Source organism: Amphiprion ocellaris, chromosome 21 (genome assembly GCF_022539595.1).
Source record: "Amphiprion ocellaris isolate individual 3 ecotype Okinawa chromosome 21, ASM2253959v1, whole genome shotgun sequence".
NCBI lineage: Eukaryota > Metazoa > Chordata > Actinopteri > Pomacentridae > Amphiprion > Amphiprion ocellaris.
Window position 1 is genome coordinate 5631100 of NC_072786.1, and position 24169 is coordinate 5655268.

At 39.3% G+C, this 24169-nt stretch overlaps 1 protein-coding gene across 10 annotated transcripts in view; it reads left to right on the forward strand.

Moving 5' to 3' along the window:
• The window catches only part of magi2a (membrane associated guanylate kinase, WW and PDZ domain containing 2a), a 288018-nt gene that overhangs the window by 162217 nt on the left and 101632 nt on the right, over positions 1 to 24169 (forward strand). The window contains exon 1 of one of the 10 annotated variants that reach the window (XM_055006791.1): positions 14397 to 14873. The exons of the other annotated variants lie outside the window; for them this stretch is intronic. Coding sequence (XP_054862766.1) covers positions 14837 to 14873 — 37 coding nt within the window. The 5' untranslated portion in view covers positions 14397 to 14836. Of the gene's footprint in view, positions 1 to 14396; positions 14874 to 24169 lie in introns of those variants that run through there. 10 annotated transcript variants of the gene reach the window in all.

Here is a 24169-nt window from a genome sequence, read left to right on the forward strand (position 1 = left end):
ATTCCCATCTCATACAGAAGTTCACTATGGCTTGCTGAACTCTATTACGGTGACACCATCCCACCTATCATGGCTATGTACCTTCATCCACCATTCCCCTGTCATATGTGGTGGCAGTGGCAGCCTGTCTTCGGTCAAAGTGACATTTAATATTTCTTGTCACTCTCCTATAGCTGGCAGTAAGGTGGACAAGCCAAATCCGCACTGCAATGTTGGCATTTAATCATGCTAAGCACGCTATAAGCTTAAGTGACCTCATTTTCAATAGCCACATTCAAATTAATTTTAAACATCGGGCTAACAGTTCCAGGAATGTCAGATTGGGCTGCAAACATTGCAGGCACCTGTGCAAACAGTAATTATGAAGTAGATTACTAGTAGTTATCATGTATACAGGGCTATGAATAACCATGAAAATGCCATATCCAGAATATGTTCAAAAACAGGATAAGCCTCATAACCGAGATACTGGAGGAAGAAATAATCTGGCACAGACATTACTAAAAACACGATTTCCTTGGACATTTCTACTGATTAAACAAACAAAATACAAGATGCCAGTTTGTGACGTTTGGAGCCACTGGCTGGCAGCTTCATTATTGCTGGATGCTAATTATGCTAATATGACAGGCTGTGTCTTCATATTTACCGTGCAAACGTGCAAATCACATCAATCTTACTTTTGCTTTAGATGTGAATATGTTTTTTTCCACTAAAAGTCAAGTTCTAAGTACCATTTTTTAGATAACTGACTAAAGAAATCAATCAGGTAAACAATCAGTTTATTTTTACTCATCGGTTCATGAACTCGTCCTTACAGCATCGTTTATTGTGATTTATTGCAGTTTTCCTTTATCCCTCAACCTGTCATTCATTTACAGGCTGGTAATGTCAAAACCACTCAGACAAACCATCAAAACTGAGGACTGTTTTGTAGCCACCGCATTATCTCTTCCTCTTCTTTTTGTCGTTTGAGCTCTGAGGTGGAAATGAGCCGTCTGGTCCGCGGGGACTCAGGAAGAACACGTCCCATGATTCTCAGCTCTATACCGCCTTCCCCACGGGATTATGAGCAACAAAGAAAATGCCTGACTGACCTCGCTTTATTCTGACGCCCGCACACATGAGAACACTGCAGTTTCATCCGTGCGTTGACTGTCTTCACACCCCATCCTTAAATGAAGACAGTCTGTGGCTTTTCGAGCTCCCACGGCAGGCATTTATCACCATTTTCTTCTTCATTCTATTATAGGAATTCTGCCTTTTTTTTTTCTTTTTTTTTTTTATCCTGCTCCTTTTCAAGCTCCAGCTCCTCCTTGGCTTCTGAGCACCTTCCATTACCAGCTGGTAATAACTTCATTCTCTACCAAAAACCAAGACTGATTATTGCTCTCCACCACTCGTCATCCGCTCTGTCTTTCTTTTACCCTCCTGCATTTTTCACCCATCCCGGACATTAAGGTCGAGGAAGACACTCTCATAAACAAACAACAATGGATGGCACATCGGCAGAGAGGAAATATCAGAATCTCGGAGGGGGACCTCTTTTTTTTATTCCTTTGCTGCGTATTTTATTTATTCTCACCTCACTTTTCTGCAAGCAGTTTGAGTTGAGGGATGGGGGGGCTCTGAGGGTCGGTGATAAGGGGCTTCCATCGGCTCCATGCAGGGACAGGCTAGATAAGTGAACACTAAGCTGCACACTGCATGGTTATCTGCCTGCAGACACACACAAATACACACATGGGCCAAGTTTTCATACACACATGCACTTTGAGACACACATGAGCTCACAAATATACAGATTCACAACTGTAGGGACTCCTATCTGATTCCATTGTTTACGTTTGATGATAATTTTTGGATTTTAAGAGTACAGTTTGCAGGTAACCCAGCCTCTGTCCTCTTAAATGTGGAGAGTTTTCTTCATACGAAACCACTGCTCAAATATAGTAAGCATGTTCAGTCCAACACAAGCATGAGCAGATGATGATCTTTACAATAAATGGACAAAAACTACAATTTAGACTTCAGAACTCTGTAGGAACTAAGGCTGCAGCTACCGATCGTTTAGTCTGTAAAATGTCAAAAAATGGTGAGAAATGTTTCCCAAAGCCCAAAATAATGTCCTCAAATGTCTTTTTTCAACCACAACGCAAAGATATTCAATTTACTTTAACAGAAGAGGAAAGAAAATATGCTATTTCTTGGAGCTGGAGTCAGAGAATTTTGACTTTTTGTCGATTAATCAATTACCAAAATAGTTGGTGATTCATTCAACAGTTGAAAACAAAATTAATAATTGATTAATTGTTGCAGCTTCAACACATCAGCTCTTTCGCATTTTGTTCTCTTCCTTTGCTTCATTTTTCATTAACTGATCTTGTATCTGGAAGCATGATTCGAACACACTGGGAATTGCAATTTATGTTCAAAAACATGTTAAATAGTCATCACAAGTATGTAAGTCAACGTTTGTGAATGTAACACTTTTAAAAACTTGACATTTGAGTGAATTTATAAAGACCCTCTGGTGAAAATTCCATTTTTACCTTGGAATCATATCCATATCTAGAAAACACAGCATGTGCGAAGCTGCAGTGTACCAATGATGGTCTTAGAAACACAGATTCAGAAATTCTCAAGGTTTTATACACATCCATCCAAAGGAACCAATCCTGTCAAAATGTGGGATGGCGTTTTTCATATCAGAGGACAAATTGTTTTCAGTAGCAAAAGGACAAATAGTGAAGCTTAATGAACATTAGCTACTTCTTATTGGCTGTTTGATAACAGACAAACCATAGGCTCATGCTATCTTTCACCATTACTTTACTATTGTAGAGAGCAATACATGGATTATATTATTTTTTCTGATACATACATTGTAGGCAATCCTGTACAATTCACAGTGGCTGAATTACTCCAATATTACAATTTGCCTTTGAGTAGTTTAGGGTAGTTTTACAAAGTTTGAGTAGAGTCGAAGGTGAGCAGATATACTGGAGCTGCAGAAGAGCAGCAGAGGGGTCGGTGGAGAAAGAGCCAAGGACTTTTTATTCTCCAGATATTAGTGGAGGTAAAAGTGGAGAGCTACATCTAAGCCATTTTTAATCAGGAAGGAACTATTTTCAAGGAAAAAAAGCTTCAAAATATGTAACTTTCATACACAGAAATTAGTTTTTAGGGGTTGAATCAATGTCAGGAGAAGGACTTTAAACGAAGACAAGTAGAAGTTACTAAGCCGTAAAATCCAATTGGGCCGAGGAAGAATAAATAAGTTTTGAGTGAAGTTTTAAAACACTCAAGCAGCAGGAAGGTGCCCCTGAAAGGTTTGTGGCTTTGTCCTTTGCAGAGGATGGCAGCCGTAGATCCTCTTCACACCAGAAAGTGGCCCAGTGGAATTCATTCACCATCATCCATGTGAAATACTTGGTACTGCCAGCTTGGTGATGCACCGACTTCTAACCGAACAAGGTGAAACAAATGTATTTGTGGCCTTTAAATCCCATCTCACTTCTGACTTCCAACCACACTGCTCTCTTTCGGGAATCGCTTTACACACCAGCAGAGCGAAGTTGTGTAAAAGTGGATGGTGAGACACGGGTAATGTGATAGCTTTTCTTTACATCTTCTTCCCTTTAAAGGTCAGCGCTGTTTGCAGTTGGGGTTTTTTGATGCTAAACTCGGTGCCAAAGTTCACCAGAGTTGAATCCCTTCCAAATAGTTCTGCTCTGATTTACTTTGACTCCACAAGCAAATCCACTGATTGAGGTCATTCTAGGGAAATTAATTAATTTTGTCTGAACTTTTTTGCTGTGTGTCACTGGCCCTGAGTGCGTGACTTGGCAGCAGATTGGCTCAGAATCAGATTTTAAAAAGTGTTAAAATGTGCCAGTGGATCTCTGCAACTTAATTCACATTTCCACAGTTCATTAGAGTGTTTAATATGTTCTGAAAACTCTTGACTTCAACACATTTTATATAGAGAGGTCAGTGGTTATGAAGGATTATGCACAAAGTAGAACATTTATTCTGTATGAATATACAGGGTTATTCAAAAAGAATGAACTGATTTCATTACGCAATATTTTAATAAAGAAAAGCAATAGAAAACTCTAGCCAAATCACAAGTACTCTACTCAAAATCAACTTTTATTTCCTGTCTTACAAGTGTTCAATGTGGCCGCCACCTGCAGCACGGGCAACATCAATGCGATAAGAGAATTCCTCCCAGATGCTTATCAGCATATCAGGATCCACTGAGTTGATCCCTGTTGTAATTCGATGTCATTCGATGACCTTAAACATCAAATAAAAATTGACATTTGAGTCCTGTATATATATATATATATATACATATATACAGGGGGTCCTCGGTTGACGACATCGTTGCGTCAGAACTGGTTACGTGAAACTAGTTGGCGAGCAGAGCAGCCGAATATGTCATCATGAGTCGCTATAAGACAGCTTTGTTTACTTTTGCCCATTGTACGGCACCTTGGATTGTGCTACATTCTCTAACTTTTTGCCCTTCATTATGGCTCCCAAGTATAAGTCAGACTCTGCTTCGAAGAAAAGGAAAGCCATCTCCATGAAAGTGAAATTAAATATAATGAAACACTCGGGACAAGGCGAAATACCGACAAACATCGCCCGGTTGCTTGGCCTGATCAGAAAAACACACAAAGGGACAGTATGAGATCAGATTGTAAAAACAGTGCAACCTATTCTGTTATCTTCTTGTAAAATGACTCATACATGCACAAAAGTCATTGGTATTCATGTCTTTTATGAAGAACTGATCAATATCATGATGCACGTAACGGCTTTGTTGACATTTTTGCTGGTGTTCCGACTTACGGTGAAAATCAACTTATGTTGTGCCGTAAGAACAGAACTCCGATGTAAGCCGAGGACCCCCGTATATACATCCTAGCTATAATACACTTTTGAAGCCATTCTTCTCCAGACTCTCTCACACAATCACATTTATGAACTACTCATATCTTCATTCTGCTCGCCTTCCATTCACAGATGTGTGTTTCACAGCCTCAACGTGTGTGCAGCCTGCTCTCCATTCAGCCGTCATTAGCTCCTACACAAGGAGGCAGATTAATTTGTGAGGTTTTTCAGCAGGTGGGAAGAGGGAGAAAGGTTAACATAACAGGAGTGATGAATGAATCACTTTGAGCGCCACTGTTTCGTCATACTCCGCTATTGTGGCGGTAATGATTTTTCGGTGCTGCTCAGAAATTGTCCTTTAGTCTTAATCAAAATGGATTTTATTTTTGTCTCGCCTGCCCTGCTAAAGCGCTGTGGCATATGAATGTGTTGCATATGTTGAATGTGATTACATATATTTAATTAAGCCGCAGCCAGATGGTCCTGCTGGTGATTTTATGCTGCTGCATGTTTTATAGTATATATTATAAGACTATAATGCATCTTAATGGTGTGGCAGTAGGGTGACTGTAAAGTGTGTCATATAAAAAGACAATCCTTTTACCTTCATGCCATTTCTCTTCTTTTCCTGCCCTGCTCTTCTCTTTCTTCTCCAGATTTCTTGTTACGTCTCTATTACAAATGCCACACAGCATCAATTAGGTGATTGAAATACACAGGTGATGGAGAATTCTCCGGTCTAACTCCCACAGAGACACATATGTTCTGATGGAGTCATTACACAGCCTCCCATCTCCCTCAGATATACTCTGCAACCGCTGCTTTGAAGTTTCCCTGCTTCGGATTTAGCATTTGGAGCTGATTGTGGCTGAGACTAACGCTTACTTTCATTTGATCTTCGAGATTAATCACAAAAATGCCTTCACTTCTGACCTTTCCAATCAACAATCAAAGGGTTTGCATTCAATTTGCTGCAATATAAAAAAAGAAAAGCAGAATGTCATCAAAACTGAGAAGCATGAACAAGGAATTATGGTCCATTTTTATCCTGCTACATTCACCTGAAGCCTTTCGTGATAACCTGCAGTTTAGTAAGGGGATATCATTGCAGACATTGTCATCTGAGAATTTAAAAATACCTAGCATGTTGAATCAGGCATTATATTGATTTAATTATTGTTTAAATATCTTGAACATTGAGATCAGGTACTCATCTGTGTCTGCTTACTCAGGCATTTATGTATTATTCAAAGAGCATCTTAAACCCCATCTACAAAGTGTGTTTTTATTGAACTGTAGCCGTTGTTGTTTTACCTAAACTGAAGTGCAGAAGTTGTTCCTCCTCTGGTGTTTTTGTCAGTAAACTTTTTTTAGTTGCACTTTTAAGGGGAGAATAGTTATTCGATTGATAACTATTAAATTAATCATCAACAATTTTAATAGTCAGTTCCTAGCGTCTTCTCTCTCCAATTTCTTTTTTCTATGACAGCAAACTGAATGTCTTCGGGTTATGCACAACTCAAGCTGTTTCAGGATGTTACCTTGGGCTTTGGGAAACATTGATCAACATTTTTCGGTACTTTCGGTCTTTTTAAAGATCAAACTTTTTTGCAAAAACCACCTCCGGTGAGCATAAAAACTTTTTTGTGCAAAATTGGGCAACTTTTTCATTAAACTTTTATGAATGTAATCCATTAAAATGTCAGGCATGCCAGTTTGCTTAAATGTGAGAGGCTGGCTTTCTAGATACTCTGCAGTTAAATGCAATGATGGGTTACCATAGAAACCATTAAGAGGATGATAGTAGGCCTTCTCAGTGTAACTGTCGGTGGGCTTTATTGGACTGGAAAGATGGAGGCAGAGGCTGAAAGACAACAGGGCAGTCTTGAAAGACGACGTAGTCAGGAAGGTGGTGGTGTTCCTGCATTTCGTTGCATTGCTGCCAACTGAGGAGGAAAATAGTTGCTGCAAAGAGTGGGACCTGCTGATGTCAGATTCAGAAAATCTTCATTTGTCTAATATTTGAGAGTAAGTTTGATCGAGATGATGTTTCACCTTTCCATAATCAACTAGAAGCAAAGACTCCATACCATAGATAGGCCTATGTGATGTTTATCTTGTCTGGTTTGCTACTACCTCTCCAGTGCAAACAGACGCTAAAACAAAGATATCCTCAACATGACACATAACAAATAAACCGGTAATTGTTGAAGAATATGTTGTTGATTAGGTCAACTGGCAGGTACACTGGATGGAGATCCCCAATGAGTTGGCAAAATGCCCATTCCAGGTGGCTAATTTGTTTGATTACATTTAGAAAGACCGGAAAATAAACATTTGAAATGATTTATGAGAGATTTATGAGTTTTGGAAAGCTCATTTTAATGATCTCCACGTTTGTGCGACTCCACATTCACCCTGAAATGACAGAGGTGAATACTTAATGGCCACATTATTGGGAAATACTCCAAGCTGGAGTACAATAAAAATCCTAATGACATGTATTAATGACATGAGACTTCCATTGGAGATGTGGCCTTGTGGGTGGTAATGGACTGCACTGCAGCCATTTTTAAGGGCAAGATGATCAGTCTTCTCAAGGGAAACAGTTTGGAATCGACTTCTGGGTGTAAACAAATACTCTTGGCTTCCGTTTGAGATATGAACTGTCAGAACAGTCACGCAAAATTACTGAATGTCCTTTCTCACCTGGACAGGTGAGTGATCTATCCATCTACTGTATGTCCATGGTGTCATTGCACCTTTTTTTCCCTTCTTGCTCTCCTCTCCACTTTTGTCAGTTTTCTTTCTCTCCCTAGAAGGTTGTCTCTTTGTGTTTATTGTTATTAAGCTGCTTACTGTTCTCCCATCATCCATTCATCCGTCCATCCCTGCAACTGTGCCACTGTCTTTTGATAGAGTGCTTATACATATATTATTCATTTGATTGACTCCCTCTAATCGCCTCACAAGTGGAAGAAATTAATCATTCCAGAAATCCCGTCATTTGCATTCTGTTCGTGGAGTTTTGGTGACGGCGTTTGGGGAATGTTGCATTCACCAGGGGAGCCGGTTGGAAAGGTGCAGGCTAAGAAAAGAGAGACTCTGAGACCAAGGGAAGACCACTTTGCTCACAGCCAAAAAAAATCAATGAGGCTGGATATTCAACACTAGTCTATGGTTTTTATGGTGGCCCATAAAAACCCCATTGAAAAAGTATATATGGCATGAGATGATTTCTCTGTGGGTGAAATTGGATTAAGCCTAGTGTAAAACGTAGAGTCTGGCCCTTTTTCTTCTTCTGTCTCTCCCTCTCTCTTGCTTGACTTACCCAACTCACAACCATTAAACCCTATAGGAGGAGAAACCTAATTACATGGCTGAAAGTGGCCATAGTGAGCACTATTAAAAGGATCCAATTAAAGTTTGTGCGGAGCTGGCAGCAGCATTCTGGTGAGGGATTATTTGTGGAGGTGGAATTTGATCTGTCGCACGCTGAGCCATACATTGGCTGAGCGCTCTGAGATGGATGGCTGATGGGAGGGACTTAGAGCAGTCCAAGTAATTGGATCCTGAATTAATGGACACTTGTATCAAAGAGGGAATGAAATAACGTGACAGTGTAAGAGAGAGGGGAGACAAGATGGTATGGAAAGGGAAGGCGGACCACGTGAATTCACTGAGAAGATACTATGTCTTTATCCTCTGAGGGTCAGTTTGTTGAGGAGATTCTGTTCTGTTTCTGCAGAGGACGCCGTGTTGTGTTGGACTTGTGATTCCAGCAGCGTTTCTTGGTGGATTATCGTAAAAATTTGTTGAACAGATTGAAAATTGTTGCTTTTGGTGGTGGTCCAGGCTGCGTCTTGGACCATTAAACAATTACAGCTTTAAAGGCAACATGTGAGACAGAGATTTAAAAAAATGTAACTTTATTCCAATGTGGATTGTGTTGATATCAATTCAGTTTAACACTAATCGCCAAATTAGGATCTGGGAACACACTGCTGCAACAGCGTCTATAACAGAGTACAAAACAACAGTGTTCAACTAATTAAATAAATTGCAAATTAGCTAAAAGTTCAGTCAGATGGTCATCTGCATGCTAATTGTGCACTTTAAATTTGTATCCACACTAGCCCAAGCACAGCAGGGTAAAGTTAAACTTTAAAGCAGTTGTTGGACTTTCTTGAAACAACTAGTGGCAGTGGCAGTGTTACAAAAAAATTAAAAATAGTGTGGACATCATGCTTAATTTGGCATTCTGTGTTCTTTACATATGAAATTACAGCCAGAAGATGGTCTATCTTAACTTGTGAACTAGATTTTTAAAAAAGATCCACAAGTAGCTTCATATTATGGAAGTGCCAGGAAGCCGCTGCATCAGTGAAAGTTGACTGTTTACTGGGTCAGTATATAATTGAGGGACTTTTGAAGTCCATTTTTACTAAAAGTAAAGAAAAGTGAATGTTTTTTATATTCATTATGATCATGTCTTTACCAATTATATGATTATTTATTATGTAAACAATCACTTATTAATAAAAAATGACTGGATATCACCAAAATGTCAACTAAATAACTCTCGGAATTTAATAACAACCACCTTCTAATTAGCTAAACAATAATAAAATGAGCTGATTCAAAAATTGTTTTGATTGTTCTTTTTATGAAGTTGAGATAATCATGACAGATATATATTTTTTGGCAATATATCAAGTTTTATGTGGAAAATAAGAAATTGTACCACCTTCAACTAAGATACCCATTACAAAAACACCTCTGAAGGAAGTGTGTTAATTCCAGATCACATGACCTGCTCCACATGATGTCATTTCCTCCTGAAGAAAAGACTGGCAAGACTCCAAGGCTTTATTAGTTATTAAATGTAAAGTAGTGTGTGAGTCAAATGTGGATTTATGGCATGTCAGCAGGTTTACTACAATATCTTTAGAAATAACTTTAATGTCAATTTTTCTCAATTGTATATATAATATTTAGAAGAATCTTTCTGTAAAAATGTCATGTGGTGTTTGGTTATAGGCGGCCATGTTGATTTTAGGCTTGGAAACAGTAAAAATGTCAACTATGATACCTGTCAACTATGTTGCAAAAAGCCCTGCAATTGTATAGTAACCCTATTATAATTAAGCACAATTTTAGTGAATATTGTGCTATATTGTGTTGTACTATAAATGCAATATTTTTAACATTGGCACGACTAAATCTGCAAATACGAAACCGTCTTAAGTTGTTTGATGCTGTGCATGAATATAGTAAGTATGAGGCTCTCTAATAGCTATAATCTCTGTAATTAGGAGTGCAATGAATACTCAGTGTTGTCAAAAAAAGGGCTGTATGTGCTAGACTAGTTTTTTTTTTCCATTAACAGTGATTGTCACAAGTAACCAAGAGTCCAGGTTAGCTACACTGACTGACTCGTGGCTGTAGTTTGATATATTAACGGGGAGACACATATGAGAATGTTAACCATCATCTTAAATGTATTTCCCAAAGCTGTTCCTTTAAACTGTGACTGATGTTTACAGCCAACAGTTTAGGTAATTACTGCTTCATTAGGTGAACTTGTGGGAGTAATTTAAAACCTGTATAATCATCCGGCCGCTCGTTTGTTGCTCCATCGCACTTGTTTTTAGTATGAATGATGCTTTCACAGATCTAAACCGTGAACTTGTCATCTATAGTGTTGTTGATACAAAAGGAATAACAGTCATACATGCAAAATAATACTAATGTCTAACCAGAATTTCCTAGTAATCATAAAAAAGGCACAAAAAAACCTGTTAGCATATTGGGAAAGCTGCAGCTCTGTGTGTTCACCCTCGGTCATTTAATCCATCACTGATAACTAGTTTTCCAGTGCGGCGGTTCATTTAATTACAGAATAACCATGTAGAGATATGCAGTCTTTGTGCTGAATAAATTCATTGGTGTAATCTGTGATAAGGGCTCCACATATCAAGTCAAGTTTATTTCTGTTGCACATTTATTGTATATGTTTAATAATTCTAAGAAAGCATTGTTATTCTGTATGGAAGAGCTCATTTCTGTCCTTACAAACCAACTCCATGTTTGCTGGACCTCACAGATCCTCTTTGTCCTTCAGTCCACCTTCAGAGCGGTGAGATTATCTAAACACAACCTTCATTATTATTTATAGAAACATTTTCCGCAAACCATTATTTACTCCGAGCATGGCATGTTACTCCGGAAGCTTCCAGGAATATTTTTTTTCCCTTTTTTTTATTTGTGTGCCTTCAGCAACTAACAGAAAGGAAGACAGAATTCATGAATAATTTGCAATCATTTTTTTAAAACTTAATATTCATTATTCATGGCTTTGTATTAGCTTGGATACTTAAACAATCCTTTTGGACAAGTTTGGAGTGGATTTTAGTTGAAGCATGAAAAACCCTGATGCCTTAAATGCAACAGTGACAGCAAAATCAATGCTTGCTCCTTTTAAAGGGTCAACTTTGTTCCCCATGAAGCCACATTAATTTTTATTCTTTCATTTATCACAAGTGCTGTTATTAGGACTTTTTTTTCAAGTCTTAGTGTGTAAACGCAGTGTACAAAAACAGCAGTGGCAGTTCAGAAGGAGGGTTTAGAGGAAATATTTGTCACGGGCTGAGGTCATGCTCTTCACTGTCACAGATTAATTGCGGTGCAGGGGAGGCTTCCAGTGACAGATCTACAGACTTTGTCTTTTTAGTCACTGCTGCTGGTCAGATTTATGTGTCCTTGAGGGGAGTCACCCTTAGCAATTACAATCTGATTGATGTCATCTGTATCTAAATCCCATGTCTGCTCTTCAGAGTTACAACTTAGTCCAACAACAATGCACAGACATAATACACAAAAACGAGTCACGAAATAACAAAGTCGAGACAAACAATGATAAAAATGAGACAGGAAGAAACAAAACGAATATACGAAATGACAAAAACAAGACAGGAAACAACAAAACCGATACACAAAATGGCAAAACGGGACAGGAAACAACAAAATTGAGACACAAAAGGACAAAAACGAGACACAAGATGACAAAACGAGACGGGAAACAACAAAACCAATACACAAAACAACAAAAACGAGACACGAAACAATAAAATTGAAACACAATATGACAAAAACGAGACACAAAATGACAAAAATGAGACAGAAAGCAACAAAACCGATATACAAAACGAGACAGAAAACAACAAAATCAGACACAGACTGACAAAGCGAGACAAAAAATGACAAAAACAAGAGACAAAATGACAAAAATGAGACACAAAACGACAAATTCAAGACAGAAGACAAAAATGAGACAGAAAACAACACAAGTGCAGGAATTATCGCAAACTTTATTTCCCATAAATTTCAGGTCTTTGTTCAAGGGACATTCAGAATTATAAGTTAGAAAACATCTTTTAAAAAGTTAGTTCTGCTTTATCTTATGTGTCACAGTACAGTACTTCAGTATTTACAGCTGATACAGAAAAGTATCTATTCATTATGACTTTAGGTGTTTTAAATTGCCAAAAGCTTTTTCTTATTAATAGAAACAGCTGGAATGTATTAGTTTGCCTGGTCCTGAAATCTGACTCAAGGAAAGAAATTCAAATTTACATCTTTCATTTCTCAAGTGATTTTAATTGGACTGGTGTTTATTGGGCCAGCAGTGGTTTGTACCATCACCTCACAGCAAGAAGGTTCTGGGTGGAAGCTGCTGGTCAGCTGGTGGCCGTTTAATGTGGAATTTGTTCTCCCTGTGCCTGCATGAATTTTATCCAAGTTTAAACTTCCACAATTCAGTTTAGTGATTCTAACCCTTCTAAGCCTAACCCTAACACTAGCTGATGGCTGGACGGTGTTTATTGATGGCTCAGTTGTAGGCAAGAATAACAAACATGTAATTTTCCAAAAGTACTGCCACTCAACCTTGCTGCCAGTTTACCCCAGTGGTCACTCGTGGTAGTGCAACATAAAATACAGAACTGAATTGTCTGCAAACCAGTTTGCAGGATATTTCTATCTGCCAACAAGGTTTGCTTTTACTCTGTTTTCATTAACTTTCAAACGATAAGGGTTTCATTTTTGTAAAATCTCCCCTGTGCATAGAAAAGTGTCATTATGATGGCATTTTAACTGTGTGGAAGCAAACATAGAAGCGAGAAAACTTTATTGGCTTGTGTGCCAGGATAGTCACTTTTATTTTGATTATTATTTAAAGTGTGTGTCTTTGTGTCCCACGTCCAGCATTCTCCAAGGCCTTGATTATACTCCAATGTGGATCACACAGCTTTACACACCACAGACATCTAGTTGTTATTATTTTACTACTTTCAGGTTTGCTTGTAGTCCACTGGCAGGACTCCATTTCACATATGTGCATGTTTAGAGCATGAACATGACTGCTCTTGTAGCCCAGTTATAAGTGTTGGAGGTCTGTGGCAATACCTGCATGGACTCTTGCAGACTTAGGGAGATGACAAAATTTGTCACACACATTCTAATTGACTTTTGCATACTCAAAAATGTGGAAAGTAAAACACCGGCTCCAGATATCTATGGGCTACATCCATCCATGCAGCAGCAAAATGGCAAAATTTCCGACTTAAACACATTTTTTTGAGTCATTCTGACTGTAACTAGCATTTCCAGCTAAGACACGAAGAGATTAATCCCTAAGCCTCTAAGTAAAACAACAGCGTGGGAGTCAAAGGGTTAAACAAATTGAGGAAAGTGTGCGTGTCGGGGGAAAAACACAAACTCCTGCGCCAATAATCGCGCTCTCATGTGACTCCAACTGAAGTGGTGAGGCTTTGAAAGCATTTCTACACATCTCACTCTCACATGCTGAGCTGCCGTACGTTCAATAGCGGGAAAGGGGCAGAGGTGATGGCAGTGTGAGATAGCTTAGCCTCTGGTATTAAAAGGCCAAGAGGTCCCAGTATGAGATGATTATCACCATGCGGAGTGTGATGATTATTCCCGCCTCTGTGACCCACCGTTCTGTCGGTTCCAATCCCTCGCCTGATCCGCGGAGGTAACCGGAAACGCACAAATTGGCTCTCCTGACGTCGTAGCTGTTGACGCTGGAGGGCTGGGAGGGTAGATGGTGCGGGATAGCGAGGAGGGTCGAAGTGGGGGTTGATGGGATACATATCGGGCCGGTCTGAGCCTTGGGGCTAAGCAGTCGTGACGGGGCATTATAAACGAATAAAAGCAGCACGGGCCGTCCTGACAAACACATTGTGTCACTGGGTGGTAATGTGCTGGAGCCAGCGCGGCCCTGGCTGGGGGGGATTAGGCTGACGCAGCAGCACGCTCACATCCCTGATCGCTGCACATGCACACCCTGAAAACAGCCACCCCAGGGCCACACTTCCAAATGGATGACATCAGCTTTCCCTTAATCTCTCTATATCTCTGTCCTCTTTTTTTTCTTTCCTCTCTTCTTTCTCCTCTTCTCTTTGTTGGCTGTGTGCGTGCATGTGGGCTGCGACGCTCCCCGGATTCAACCGAAACACCGGAGTAGCTGCGAAGAAATTGAATCGACCTTCCTGTTGTTTTCTTTGATTTTTTTGGGGGATCTCCCCAGATTAAAGTTGGTCAGCGTGAACGCACACTCAGCTGCTGTCTGTCAAGGGTCTCCGCCACAGCTCTGAATTATTATTAGGGCGTTCTTTTTCCTCCTTCTTCTCCTTTTTTTTTCTTCATTTCAACATTCTCCACCCACTGCAAATGCGAAGGCTTTGATCCTCGTGGAAGTTGAGATGCACAGCAAGACCAAAGGAGATCTCTTTTAGTGGATGGAGGAGCAAGAAGGAATAGAGGGAGCTTGAGATGCAATGAAAGGATCCATTCACATCTTCCCACAAGAGAAACCAGGATAGAGGAGTTTTCTCCGATTCACTTCTCAATGATAACAGCTTTCGTGATGACATCCCTGTGTAGGGGTAGGTTGTCTTTACACTTTGAGTTTATTTTTCCTTCATATTGTGTGACACACATGGGAAAGACTTTCAGATACTTGCATATGAGTTACATCCTGAGTGTCAGGTTTTATGTGTCGGTGCCAACTTTAGGGATTCGCTGCTTGTCTCCAATGTGTTTGATACAGCACTTAATCAGTACTAAGAGCTGTTCACCATGAAAAGACGATATGTCACTGTCATGGACTCTGTAGTAGTTTACTGCTGAAGTAACGTGCACTGAGCTGGTTCTCACACAGCATCAAGAGAATAGGATGGAGGCGTCAGTTCTGATCATTCACAAGAATATGCTGGGTGTTTTTCACCCCATGTGTCATCATCTGCATGTGTTGGTGTAATTTGTAGAGCTACAAGTCGCTTCTCTTTTGATTACTGATGAAAGGGTAGATTTTCTCAACGGATCTATTAATTATTTAATCAATAAAATATTGGAAAAATAGTGAAAATGTCCATTATAGTATTTTGAAGCCTAATTCCAGTGACATAAAATGCAAAAATATTTGATTTACTGTCACATAAGACAAAGAAAAGTAGTGAATCTTTAGAACTGAGATTCTTATCTTAACCAGATTTTAACACTTGACTGTCAAAATGGTTGCTGATGAAGTATTTATTCATTATCTAATCATTTCAGGCTTATTTTAGGATCAACGTGGCCTAAGAAACACAGACATAATGGCAGATAGTAAATATTAGGGATTTAAAGTTTACTGAAATCAATATTCGCCAGCTTTCTGGTTATCCGTAGCTGCAGTTTTTTAAAAATTCCCAATTAAAGAAAATAATTTCTAGACTCAGTTACTATGCCTCTCCATCTGTTGTCACGCTGTGGTTTCAAGCAATGTCACACCCACAGCACTATAATAAGAATAATATCTAATTATTTACTCCTCATGTGTTATAGCCAATCAACACTGAAAGATACATGGTGAAAAGTTTTCTTTTAATAGAACATTTGTAAAACATGAATAAATAAAGGCGTTTTGATGTAATTTTGTGTTAAAGAAAATTTTTAGACCATTATTTTTTTCATTTTTACCACATTCGTCTGTCCCAAATATTGGTTTGGCCCTGATAAATGTTCTTAAATATAGTGTATCATATTGTAAGTTGGAGTGATTTTGGACACAAGGAGAATCCACAAAGAGAGACTTTCTCTTTTTCGATTTTCGTCATAAGTCGGAACTCTGATGAAAATGTAAACAGAGCCGTTATGTGCATCACCATGTCAATCAGTTTACAGTATTTGTACAACTACAGTAACAACAAACAGTCATTAGTTCACACTGAAACACACCTCGATAGGAAAATACAGACGGAAATGTAAACTGTAAGTCTGACTTACGCTTGGGAGCCATAATGAAGTTAGCGAATGTAGCATAATCCAGTGTGGGGGCAAATGTAAACAAAGCTGTCTTATAGTGCCGCGTTACTACTGTACATACATTCATCCGCTCCACTCGGCAACTAGTTCCACTTGAACCAGTTCTGACATAAAGATAAAACGGCGTACGTTAAACCGAGGACAGACCCATAGTCAGTTCTGACGTAACGGCAAAACGACTGAAGTCGAGGACGTCGCAAACCGAGGACCTCCTTGTATAGTGTGTTTGATCGATGTTTTTGTTTTATTGTTTGGCTAGGCTTTGAATATTACGGACTCCTGCATGACAGCTTTTAGTGTGAATAATACAGACTAATAATTTTGAAGTGCAAATGTTTTCTTTGGCTTCTTTATATCAAACTGTTCGTACAAATGTCAGATCTGCTGAACATGTAGTCAGTGCTCAGTGTACTAATATGTCACATAATTTAACCGCATTAATACATTTTAAACCCATCTGCAGGGAAATCTTGTCACAATTTGACAGAGTATTACATTATCTGATGTTACGACCTGCCCAAACTTGATGTAGTCTGGCAGGATTTTGAAGCTTCTGCTCTGGCTTGGTGCTGACGTGTGATTGAATAAATTAGATCTCAAGCAGCCCTCCTTGATCTTCTCACAGGAGCTCACAGCAACTGTGTGTCTGTGATTTTTGAAATTGTAAGCGTCTTCACATCTTCGGAGCAGCATTTGTTGAATCTATATATGAACGTTCTGTACTTACGACGGAATTCAGGAGGGGATGCTCTTTTGGATATGTGAGCGATATTAATTCAGTTTGGAAAATGCCCACTGAGAGTTTTTTGGTGGAACACAAAGTATTATTACTGTGTTTGTAAAGCGGCAAACGTTGGCTACTGTGAGTTGACAAGCAACAAGAAACAGTTGCAGAGGGAATATCATGCAAAGTGCTTTGCAGAGAACAAAACCCAAGTGACTGTTTACTCAGAGGAAACATGAATAAAAATGATTTGTTAAGAACTAAGTACTTCTCTTATGATTTCAACCCCTTCTGCTGCTTTATCTCTTTAATCTCTTGTAAAATAAATGATTTAAAGGATGCTTGTTAGATTTTAAATGTTGATGCATCCCCCCCCCGAGTGGCTCTACAGTTGTGTCGCGATAATTACCTTTAACTTATAATATATCGGCCTCCATAATTATTCTCTCCATGCATTCCCTCCTTTATCTCTTTATCAGCCCGGTCGTCTCTCCTCTCCTTTGGGGGGAGGATGCAGCCATCAATATCTCTGGCTGTGTTACAGGCGGTCCACCTAGCACCTCCTGGAGGGCAGAGCTATTAATGGAATTCAAGGGAGGGCGGCAGAGGGCCAGCAGGCAGGGGAGTGTGGTTCAGTGCCTGGCTTTCTCCAATCTATCCCACATTACTGGCTGTCAATAAGCCCACAGTCGTCCTCACCGAACTTGACTGAACTCGAATGAACCTGAAATCTCATTAAGTGGACTATAGGACAAAAAAACAAACAACAAAAAAATACTAATCTCTGGACAAGTACCCTAAGTGACTTTTTTATATCTGCACCAAAACGCTCAATATGATTAAATGGCGAAGCAGCGATATTAACTTTCATCATCAACTGAGTGAAAACAGCAGCCTCCTCTGCACTCGCTGCTCAATAGGCTTTATTACCACTTAAATGATATGTAATCACACTTTATTAACACCCTGCTCCGTATCGTCAGTGGAAACAGTGAATAAGCACATCGCCTCGTTCGCTGTCCATGAAGGCAAAGTGCAGTGAAAGCAGCTTTGGGTGGCGTTGTGTAGCCGTTCACTGTCCTCCATCGGTCCATTTGCCCAGAGGCGGCAGACATGCGCTGAATGGGAAACTAATCCATCCTCCTAATGCAAGGGCATTACAGCTGCCCGTCACTTCCTAATTGGCTAATGGCTAGATTAGGATGGTTACAATGGGCCATGCTGACACTGTCTTGGCTGCTCGTCACAGAGGGGTTTAAAGGGCAGGACCTGCCTCATATGTCCGGCCTGAGGCTATTGTCCACTAAACTGTCCTGTTATGAGAATATAAAAAGACCTGGTGGACACTACTGGAGGCTATAAACTACCTAATCCTGTCTTTAACCCTGACCTCTAAACATGAGTGCACCTGAACTTGTTAGTATTTCTTGTTCTTTTTGAGCAGAATCATAAACACGAATGTTCTGGTTGCAGCTGTTGTTATCAAAGTTTTAGGGGCGTTGCTTCTTTGGCCTTTCTTTAAAAGTTAAAAATAAACCCACAGAGATAAGTTACAGAGTGATTTTCAAGCTGTGACACAATGAGATTGGGCTAAAGAGGCTGGATGAAATTGCTATTACTTTGTGCATTTGAAATTTTTGTGAGTAGAAAATGAAACAGACAAGAGGGACAATGGAGCGAGAGGAGAGATTGTAGCCAAGATGGTGCAGTAGATAAATGAATAATCTTCTTATTACTTTTTTTTACCTCCTCGCAGTCTGTCACCTCACTGTCATCGCTACCTAGACTCCATATTTTCTCATACGCCATATAGAAATTGACTCAGCAACATTCAGATACGCTGCACCAAATTGATTCAAGACAAGCACTCAGTGAGCGGCTAACAAGGCCTGTGTTTTACTGTGCGTTTGTGTATTTAAACCAGAGGGAAGGAGATGGACACATTAACATTAATGTCCACTGAAAGCTACTGCAATAACAGTCAAACATTAGTGGTGCTGCAGTTGTTTAATTAAACTGTACTACTACCACTGCCACCAGTTTTCACTACATTAAGGAGAACAGTCATTGCTGAGCTCCACGAAATCCAAAGCAATAAAAACAGAAATCTTGCTCATCAAGTGTCCAAATGTCTACCTAGATGTTTCCCGTCACCTGGAATAAGTGGCATATACTTTTTACATTTGTCATTTGAATTAATGCTTCACAGATGTTAGCAAGTCAACCGTCTCTCAAGGCTAGCTAGCTAATGAGTTAACCAGTCACACACTAGTATGCTAACAAGCTGATGTTTTGCCAGCGTAGCATTTACTGTATTGTATTGGCATTTGCTGACTACATGAAGAACAGTGAGAGTGATTTGGTATTTGAACATAAACCAGAACATTAAAGGAGTTGAAATTTGGATCTGATATGTTCCCGTTATCTTTCTGCATGAAGTTTGCATGTTCTTCCTGTGCATGTGTGGGTTTTCTACGGGTACTCCGGCTTCTTCCAACAGTCCAAAAACATGCTGAGGTTAATTGGTGACTCTAGATTGTTTGTCTCTATATGTAGCCCTGTGATATACTGGTGACCTGTCCAGGGTGTCTCCTGTCTTCACCCTAAGTCAGCCAGGATTGACTCCAGCCCCCATGACCCTAATGAGGATTAATATAGAGGTATAGATAATGGATAGATGTTCAAGATGAGGGTGTGAACTGATTCTCTGATATGCTGTTTATTCCATTTCTACTTTTATGTCTTTATTCCATCATGGATTATGTGTAAATTGAGGCTATTAGTGATAAACACTTTATGCATGAGGGTGTTTCATCACTAATTCACTCCAGCAAAGTCACCAGCATACTGTTTTTGCCGAGCAACTTGGTTTCCTTTCTTGCCTTTTTGAAACTGAGAATACAATTATTAACTATTGTATGAACTGTAGCACTCATGAATACAAAGGTATACTTGCTCGAACACATAACTCCTCCAAAAAACTGAAGAAATCAAACTTGCAGATCGTCCACATGAGATCAACTGGTTCCATTCAGCAACATGAGATGGGTACAGGTGAAACTGCTTCCTGTATTGATTCAGAAGCTCCACCTACACAGGAAGCACTTAAGGAAAAGTCAAAAGAAAGGTCTAGAAATGCCTGTCCCTTATGCATCAACATTTTAAATCTAACAAGCTTTTTAGGACCCCAGAAATGTAGACTTTGAGAAACGCCACTGACCTCGTTTTAGTTTGAAAACTCCAAGGTGGTGTTGTCTGGACGAGCAGAGACAGAAACTGTGATGCAGACATGTTGGATTTTTCACACTTCTATCATGTGACTATTTTCCAGTAGAAAACAAAGACATGTGGCTTGATTATCAGAAGCTAATTCAACATGGATAATGAATTATGGCCGTTGCTGACTTTGATTTCTATGCTAGCAGCTGTTGTGTTGCTTTGATCTTACTTTTCAACATTGTTCTTCTTCTGTACAAAGTTTCTGTAACTAAGCAACCATCCCTTTGCTTTATGTTTACACCACCACGAATGAAACTGAACTAAAATGCTCATCTGGACAGAGATAAATTTGTGTATTTACCATAAAAACATATTAATGTGGATTTTCTCTGCTCTCCGCATTTCCATGGTGATGAAAGACACGCAGCATTGATCTGTTTTCTTATTTGTATTAATTCATGCTTTTGATAACAGGAAAAATGAGAAATAGAAGCTCAGTCAAGTGCTGGCTGCAAAATGTATGCTTGCTTAAAATCAATAATATAGTTCACATACCGGGCAAGATGGAAAGTGAAGAAAAATATTACATTTCACTGTGAATCCATCCAGTATTTCAGTCAGAACCAAAGTGTGTTGCTACCTGGCTAAAAACAGCCTTTTTGACAAAGTGATGGTTGGCATGGCCACCAAAAATTGCAGATTTTAAGTTTCTTTTGGCATCCTTTTACTAAAATCAAGCACCTTTTTATGTCCAGATTGAGCTGTTCCAGGTTCTAAAAAAAGACACGGTGTCATATTTTACCAGAGGAGGCACATTTGGTCCCATTTCTTCCTCAGAATGTCTCTTTTTCCTTAATTTTCTCCCTATAATGACAAACACTTACCTTTCAGCCCATGAAAGTGCACTTACATCATATTTCTCCTTATTAGACATGCATTATTTATTCACTGCCTGTGTCTATATTTAGTCAGAGGACATTACACTACAGGTTCTGCTGTTTGCACTCAGAATAAAAGCATTAAAAAGTTCCAGTGCCCCGCCCCCCATCTAACTGTATGGAAATGATGAGTTTGGATGCTCTTGGAATAATCTTTTCCTACGGCTCTGTACACACGCCATGATAAACACACAGTACAATCTCTCCCGCTGATGCTTTAGGACATTCTCGGGATATAAATCCTTTGTTTCAAATAGAGGCCAGTGTTTCTGCTTTCCAGAGATTGTCTGGGTCCCTGTTGAGCCTTTTTCATTTTGCCTACAGTTAAGTTCAAATTGCGCTCAGGTTATAGCGATTTTACTTTTCAATGTGCAACTGTGGAGCAGAACGCAGAGGTCGTGGGTTTAATCTGGTGTATTTTATTAAGGCACAGTTAGCTCAGAGCGATGTTAATGTGTTCTGGAGGAGCACTAGTCCCGCTATGAAACCACTACAGTTGTTAGCTGTAACCGGGGTTTCCGGTAACGGTGCTCAGGCTGCACCAAGTGAGAGCTGGACTCGTGGCCCGTGGAATTGAAATCTGGCTCGAGAACGTACCGGAGAGCAGCAGGGTGGCTGTAGGCTACATGAGCTTCAGCCCACGCTACAACTTAAGCCGCTCTCTCATCCGTTCCTCTTCATACACCTGTATTCACTTCCCATTCTCACTCAACCCACTCCTACCACCACCATCTCAATGAGACACGGCCCTCGATATCCTTTCCTGTCCCATTTCTGCTTCTATTTGCTGTAATGCATCCCAAGAGTGGAATATTTTCTACATGCTGCACTTCTTCATTTGCATCTTCTGTTTGTGTTAGTTTGCCATCTTTGAAGACTCCTGCAAGGTGCCCTAAAGTTTAAAGGTGAATCTGTGCTTCTGTTTAGATTCCTCGGGTGTAGGAATTAATTAAAGCTTCATGCCATATTTTATCTGCGTACAGCACCACTGAACTGTGTCATGTATTATCAGGCCATATCATGCTTTAATTATACAGTATACCTCAAAGTTCAAATTGTGATCACATCGCTAACTGCGGTAAGCCAAACAGTTGCAATCAAATTAATAATAGCTGCAGTCATGATGCAGTTCTTCCAAAAACAATGGGTGTATTTACAGTTCTGATCATGCAGTTTTTTCTTAAAATGCTTCTTAGGAACATAGAGGTGGAAAGTAAACATGAGCAAGTAAATTTTATAAGATGGAAGTCCCCGAATCAATCTTTTGTGTGTGTTTTTGCCAAGCCCCAAGGTTGCATTTGTAATTTGGCAACACCAGCTGTTACTAGTAGAAATACTATTCAGCAACTGGGGGCATGAAGCCACTGATAAATATGATGTCCTCTTTATAAATGACTGTAAACCGCTGCTTATACCAACATAAATACATTTACTCTCCAGATTTCCAGAGACATGAAATATGCACAAATCAAGTGTTGCATTGTGGGCGTGTCATTGCTCTACTTGACTGCAAATCTCCTCCTTTGAATCAAGTGCAAGAATGGTGGAACCTTTCAGTGACAATGCAGAGATGTAACCAATTAGTGTAAATACTTTCAACGGCTGTAGCAGAACAAGTTCTGGCTAGGCAGTTGCAATACAAATTTATTTTAAGAACACACCAGATTGAGTGCTTAATTTCATCCAAAAAAAAAACTTCATTAAAATTGCTGTTCAACAATCTGCCTGACAAAATCCAAAATATTAAACACACCAAATAAGCTGCAGTCTTCCACAGTTAATGAACTGTGACTTTATTGATCTCTTCACAGCGGTTTGATATGAAAATAATCCTCACACCTGATCTACATGATAGAGAGACTAGTTCACTGTAGTCCTGCCGGCTGCTAAAAACACCTGCAACAGATGTCCACAGATACTGTTGCAGTGACTTTATCAGTCCAGAAAAGTATTTACTGTCACCTCTAAAATGTAGTAGTACTCAGAGCAGAGCATCTCAGATACACTTCATCACTTTAGCTTGAATGTTGTTGGAAGCATGCTAATAGAACCGTGACGCTCCAGAATGTTTGCAGCGTTAGCAGCTGACAGATACTCCGCTTCCAGCCTGTTAGCATCTGAAAACATTTAAGGAAATATCTTTTTACAAAATATTATGAACAACCTGAAAGTTTTTTAAGAAAAATAAATTTACTTTTAAAAAAAGACAAAATATTTTAAAAAATGAGACACAAAGTGACAAAAATGAGACAAAAAAATGACAAAAGCGAGAAACAAAATGACAAAAAATAGTCAAACAACACAAAATGACAAACAGTACACAAAACAACAAATAAAGCAAAACAAAATGACAAAAATAAGACAAGTGAGACAAAAAGGAAATGCAAAATGAGAAAAACATGAGACAAACCACAAAAGTCAGACAAAAAACAACAAAAACAAGACAAAATATAACAAAAATGAGACACAAAACAAACAATGAACAGTCTAGTATTTTACTTTATGATCAAAACAACTTTTCAGGGTCTGGAAATTATTTTAAATTTATAGTTTTACAAATTTACAATCTGCAGTTAATGTCTTCTCTGTCATTTTTACGCTTTACAAAGTCGTCCCACGCTCCAGATCGGACCTTCTGGCGGCCGGTTTTGGCCCGAGGGCCGCATGTTTGACACCCCTGCATTAAACAGTAAGAACTCCACCTAGTGGAGCCACGAGGTGCTACAGCAAATCTGCAATATGTGTTCTGACATGCAAGTCCCCCATAATCTTCCTCATTGCTTAATATATGTGTAATTGTTTAAATTATTATCAATAAGTCATGAATTTACAATTTATCATTAATATTCCTAATACTGACCATAAGTGATTCCAAAATATTGGTTTAAATTTGATTATGATGACAATAAGAACTTTCAAAGAACTGAAATTGTTTTCATGATACTGTGATTATTGGGTTCAGCTGACACAATTGGTATTTATTATCTGACTCTAC